At 42.9% G+C, this 6,261-nt stretch overlaps 1 protein-coding gene and 1 long non-coding RNA gene across 3 annotated transcripts in view; one reads left to right on the plus strand and one right to left on the minus strand.

Moving 5' to 3' along the window:
- LOC122545567 overlaps nt 1–3,114 on the plus strand; it is a 9,949-nt gene extending 6,835 nt beyond the window's left edge. The window contains exon 3 of the long non-coding RNA XR_006310562.1: nt 2,675–3,114. This is a non-coding gene — a long non-coding RNA (uncharacterized LOC122545567). The remainder of the gene's footprint in view (nt 1–2,674) is intronic.
- Nucleotides 1–4,943, minus strand: part of vgll2a (vestigial-like family member 2a) — a 23,053-nt gene extending 18,110 nt beyond the window's left edge. For both annotated transcript variants that reach the window (XM_043684532.1, XM_043684529.1), the window contains exons 1-3: nt 4,519–4,943; nt 3,563–3,851; nt 1,647–2,120 (exon numbers count right to left, since the gene is read on the minus strand). In XM_043684532.1, coding sequence (XP_043540467.1) covers nt 1,647–2,120; nt 3,563–3,851; nt 4,519–4,599 — 844 coding nt within the window. In that variant the 5' untranslated portion in view covers nt 4,600–4,943. The remainder of the gene's footprint in view (nt 1–1,646; nt 2,121–3,562; nt 3,852–4,518) is intronic.
- Between the last annotated feature and the right edge of the window lie 1,318 nt (nt 4,944–6,261).

A 6,261-nucleotide genomic window follows, 5' to 3' on the forward strand; every position in this document is an offset into this window, starting at 1 on the left:
GATCAGCTATCCTTAGTAGCCACACACACAGATGACAAGCAACATGAGTTCGACTGGGACAACACTACTATTATAGGACAAGCCAAACAGAGAACAGCCAGGGAATTCCTAGAGGTATGGCACTCATCCACAGATTCAATCAATAAGCACATCGACCTGGACCCAATATACCGGCCACTGCAACGGACAGCTGGAACTGACAGAGACAAACCACCATAAATGACGGAGGAAAGATCACAGAAGCGCTTCACAGGAGGCTCCCAAGCACTGAAGATGTCACCCAGACAGGGGAAAAAACGTCTGCAACACAAATTCCCAGTTCGGTGAACAGAACCACAACAAAAACTGCTCAGTGTTTATTGGCTTCCTCTAGATTGTAGGGGAGTATCTAAATTCACAGCAATGTAAACCTCTTTGAATTTTCACCTTTATGAACACTGTGGTTGAGTAATATTCCCAAAATAAATTACAACACAGGCTCCATGTTTGATAGCCGGACTTTGCAGTTGTGGCCTATAGGAGGATACTGCCATCATAGAAGAGGTACATTACATCCCTAGAAATTATTTAATGTAGGGTTTCTCCTCTTTTCTTTTTAAAGTTGCACACTCATGTTGTAATACAGTTTTATGGTGCCAAACATTCTCTTATTCTTTATCAACCATCTGTCAGCAGTGAACATGTAGAGCAAATTATTTAATTGTGAAACACACCACAGTTGAGTCTAATCCTAGCTTTATCTCACAAATATTTCAGCAAGTATTACTTAATTTCAGCTCATCCCAGGACTCTGATGTTAGTCCTGGCACCTCCATAGGTATCGACAAAGAAATGTGATGCCCATAACTCACCTCCTGCCACCCCATATCCTGTCCATTATTTACAAACCACAAGTCAGTAGTATGATTGAATGGTCTCCACTTGCATGAATAGTACATCCTGACAACACTGAAGAAGCTGAATACAATCCAGGACAAAGCAGCCCTGTTGATTGGCACTCAACCACCACATTAGACATTCAATATCTCCACCACAAATACCAGTGTATATAATCTAAAAGATGCAGTGTAGCAACTCACTGCTGCTCGTTTGATAGCACCTTCTAAACTATTGACATCAGCTACCTCGGAGGACAAGGGCAGCAGAAGCATGGAATCTTTCACAACTGAAAGCTCATCCTGGCTTAGAGCGATATTGCCATTTCTTCACAGTTATAGGTCCAAATCCTTCAACATCTTCCCTAACAACATTATGATGTACCTACATCACGTGGACTGCAACAGTTCAAGTTGGCTCACAGCTAGCTTTTCAAGGGTAATTAGGAAAGAGCAACAAATTTTACTCTTGCTAATGATGCCCGTATACTGTGAGAGAATAATGAAAGTATTATACCAAGCATCAAGCCCGAGAGCTTTATTTCCTGTATTATTTATGCAACTCATCATAGACAATTGCAGAATTACTTAATATTTATCAAAACGATTATGCAGTGCCTATTTTATTTTCTCTGTAACAGAATTCACTTATGTATTCATTTCACCTAATGATACAAATTGTATTTACATTAGCAGAGCACGAATGTTTTCAGTGTTTGAACCCTTTTCGGCTTTTTGATCTCTGTATGCACTTTCTTTGAAAGTATTTACCTGCATCCATATTGAGGTTAAGGCTTTGGCTCATGTCACTGGTGGGCCCTGTGAAAGCCCCTGTGGTCCATGCAGAGGCAGTGTCACTCTTGGCCAGATCGCACGGGGGTGTAGGAACAGCAGGAAACCGATGTGGCCTCACTGAAGGCACTAACAATGAACTGTAGCGTGGGTCAAAAGGTGCACCCATCCCATATACATCATGCATACTAGGCCGTGTGTAGACGGAGCTCTGTGTGTTGATGGCACTGCCCAATGAGTAATGATGGTGGTGCCAGGGTTCAGGAGCTCCTTGGTGCAGGTGAGTGTGCAAAGCTGCACTTGAATAAGGGTCAGCTCCAAAAGGCAGCTCAGTGGGAGCTCCAGCCAAAGCACTGCCCAAACTGCTACTTAGGCTTGCTGACATGGAGGGTTGATAAGCACTGTTCCAGAAACTTGGAGGGAAACTCCGTTGGTTCATTGGGAAGGCGCCATCTGAAAGAGAGAAGAGGTAATGGAATTATCAATAATTATTAACAACAGTGAATACAATCAACCAGAATAAAATCTTCAAGTGAAACCAATTACTCTGGAATTAATACATAAACACAAATTAACATAATTCTCAACAAATCAATTAGAACACAATACTCCATGTTACTTGGTGAAAGTTAATTAATTAAAATAATTTTCCTCATGAAATGTGGCCCCAATGATCGCTCTGTTTATTTCTTAAATAGGAATGCGAATAATTAAGGTAACATAATTTTAAAGGATCGCACATTTTCACTTTGCAAAATACCTTTCGAAATATCTTACGGAAAGTCTTCTCCCTATTCTATGGTGTTTGAGGTCGGGCCGGCAACTTATGATACAGAGACGGGCTCCAGTGAAACATAAATATTATTTAACATTCAAAAAATGAGCTGAAATTCAGTTTAGGAATACAGTTTAGGAGCTACTGGAGAGCGGAACACATTTGAGAATTAATTTTTGGGGGGTAAACTAAAATACCGCGTTCTCACATTCTTGTTCAATTCAAAATTTAGATGAGATCATTCTTTATGGGAACCTGAAAAGTGGAGATAACCGCCGGCCACTGTCATTTAGAACTCACTATCGGTTACCAACAATCAGAACACCAAAGAGCAATATGAACAAATGATAGCTCAAACCCCAGAAGTTTAACTAGGTACGTGTCAGCTTGTATAAAACATCCGTTCACAGTCAGTGAAGTGCCCCCTCGGTGCCCGGGCGGCGGTGTTGCATCTGCGAGAGTTTCTGAATGTACAAACGATTTAGTGAAACTGTATTTTAAGACCAGCCTGAAGAGCTTGCTACTTGCAATATTCACACTAGATACGTGACTAAAACGAATTAAGCGAAAAGTTGAATAATAATATAGGACGGGGCGGCTGGAATTGTGCACTTTCGTTTAAGATTAATAACCCAGATGGAAGAAAATCCAAGAGACAGTGTGTGTGATTTACACCGAAAATAGAGTGGCTTGGATAGGTCATGCCAGTCTAACTCTCGCTCCAATTGTACGAGAAAATTGCGAAGGGCACATTCATGATTGTCCAATGTACTGACATTTGCAGACATCGGGTCTAGTGTACCATTACTGAACGGATCTTGATATATTTAGGTTGCACTCAATTTATACCGTCACTCCAAATAATCTACTCCATTGCGCACAGCGTTTAAGTTCAACTAATGTGGAAATGACCATTTTATAGAATTTCCAACCAGAACTGGACATTATTTACAACTCTTCGATTTGACCAGGGTTTCAGTCGTTTGACAGAACGCCACAGGATTAGTAACATAGCGAATGAAACTTCTGCTTTCGAAGATTTTTGTTCTTCCTCTGGGATTGGCAGGGTGTTCTGACAATTGCTTATCAGGAGGGAATCGCTGACTTTCACTGGACTCACCTCGCCAAGAACTCGCGCTGCCTCTTGAAGCTTTCGAGTCGCTGCTGGCAGGAGTGTAACTGCTGGGCTGACTCAGTGCCCTTGTAAAATGTTCATCAACAACACTGCTAATGTCACCCTGGAAGTAAGTGAAGAGCACGCAGCGGGAACTAAGATATTCTGCTTCAGGGGGACGGTCTTTCTCGCCGCGCGATTCCTCCTCTTTGATGGTAGACCCATGGACAGAAAATGACCCACTGATGTTTGTACTGTCCGCCGCTTCTTGCATTTTCGAGTAAAACGCTAGTTTCTGTGAAAAGAAGAGGGGGGTCCGCAATCACAGCAGGTGCCATGGAGCAAGTGAATTCGCAATGCCTCAATCTGAAGTTAGATTCGAAAGTTAGTCCGTGAGAATTGCTTCTCAATGAATTGTGACAGGTCTGACAATCTATTGAATTCTACATGCGCAAAATAGCTACATTTGCCAACTCAAACGCCTACAAAGGTCTGGTTAAGTCTTGACGGCTCGATTTTTAATAAGTGACACCACCCCCTCCCCCTCCCCAGCCTTTCTAACGTATACAAAGCCACCAAATTCCCAACACAGTTGGCAATCTGTTAAAATGAGAGCTACGGGACTCCCTCGCTATTTGGAACAGAACGGTAGCTCAACGCACATAGGTCCCCAGAGTTGGACATTGTCAGAGGAGAGAGTGAGGGGGAATGTCCGTCTCTCTGGCGAGGAAACGCGAAGCAAAACTTGTTGCATGTGTTGGCGCAACTTTACCGCGGGCGGTTTATCAGACCTCAATCTCAGCTTTCCAGGAAAGGTTACTTAACGCACAGAGCAATTTAAGGAATGCATGTTAGCGCTTTGCATTAATCAACCGCTAATTTGAATCAAATGGGAAAATGCTTGGAATAACATTATCTGTATCAAATGACTGGTTACTGCGCTGCCAACTTCCTGCACGTACCTGATGGTGGTAAGGACTGTAAGTTGCTGTAAAATAAGGCTGGGGACCATACACTTGGTACATAACATCCAAACAGCTCATGGCGAAGGCTGGATTCACCAACTGGCTTCAGGAGAGGTAGACCACACGCGACGAAGCTTCATGGACGGCCGTGTCCCATGTACGCGAACATCGCTGCCAGCCGTCAAAAAAAGCGAGGTACCGGCGTGTTGTCCCGTCTGGTCCTGCTGGCTGACTTACCCACCCTCTCCAATCCGACTCTGCAAAAAAACAACCCCAAACATTTAAAGCTGACGGGCAGAAGCGCGACGTCACCGCGCGCCTGTGCGAGGTGGCCGCAGTGGCTAAAGCAGCGCTGCAGAGTGGGTGCAGAGCAAACAGGAACGACCCAGCGAGGAGCATTGGCCCCTTTCACCCCCCCCTCCCCCCCAACTCGCTATTCTGTGTGCATTCGCTAGTCTTTACAAACAACTAGGAAAAACAATAAAACTACATTTCCATTTGGTTTCTTAATGTCAGTATTTTTCTTCAAATGATATTCTTGTAAGATCTTCATAAGACATAGTTTCTTAGGTAAGTGATAGTTTATCGTTAGGTTGAAATTACACTTGAAATTACTCGATATAATATTTTACTGACCACCAGCTGTCTTATTGGTTTCTATTCGATCGTGCTATTTATTGTAATATTCCATTCTGTTGTCCGTAACTGTCTCCCCAAAAGCTGCTACATACGAGCGACTGTAGAAGGAAGGAGCAAAAATATGTTTGTGTGTGTGTGCAGAGAGGTCATAATGTGCCAGAGTTCTCAAAGCAAAGTCTGTGCCCTCAGGACAGTGAGATTGTGCACAGAACACCATGAATCTTCACTCGTCCTCTCAAAATACATCAGAACCCCCTGCCCGTTGGTCCAGTCGGTGCCATAACTATAAAACACAATATTAAACAGGCCATTTAGTCCATCAAATCTGCTCTGACATTTAATGAGATCATGGTTGCTCTGATAATCATTAATTTTCATGTGTGATCTCTACAATGCCTAATTTACTTACCGATTTAAAAAAAAATCTAACTCAGCCTTGAGCATACCTAATGGTCCAACATTGACAGCCCTCTGAGCTTTCACATTTAGCTACATGACATTTATATATGCCAGCAAGCCAGCTGGAAACGTTCTGCACTGCAACGTTATCATCCAAATGACCAGTGGATAGAACATCCTGCTCAGTAACCACAATCTAGTCTGACACATTTCTGGGCATTGATGTGTGTGATGTGGTGAGTATGGTCAGCCACCAAACAGATATTGAGGGATTGGAACCTCTTCTCATTGCAGTACACCACCGAATTGGCTTCTGTTGCCCACAAAACAATGTGTGAGCGTTTAATGATACTCTGCGTCAGTGGAAGACTTGCAATCCTGATAAAAAAAAGAAACCCTTTGCTCACTGTGTTTGCTTCATTCTGATAAGGGGGAATGAAATATTTTCAATGCTCTTTGCAGAAGTGTCTCAGTGACTGTGCTGATGTAAGCAGCCTGCACGACATTGGAAATACCACCTGCTCCAGAAGACTTTAAGATGTAGGAGCAGAACCAGGCTATTCAGCCCATCAAGTCTGTCCTGCCATTTAATGAGTTCATTGTTGATCTGGTAATCCTCGACTCCACTTTCTTGCCTTTTTGGTGTAACCCTTAATTTAGTTATTGATTTAAAAAATCTGTCTACCTCAGCCTTGAAAATAT

Source organism: Chiloscyllium plagiosum, chromosome 3 (genome assembly GCF_004010195.1).
Source record: "Chiloscyllium plagiosum isolate BGI_BamShark_2017 chromosome 3, ASM401019v2, whole genome shotgun sequence".
Taxonomy (NCBI): Eukaryota; Metazoa; Chordata; class Chondrichthyes; order Orectolobiformes; family Hemiscylliidae; genus Chiloscyllium; species Chiloscyllium plagiosum.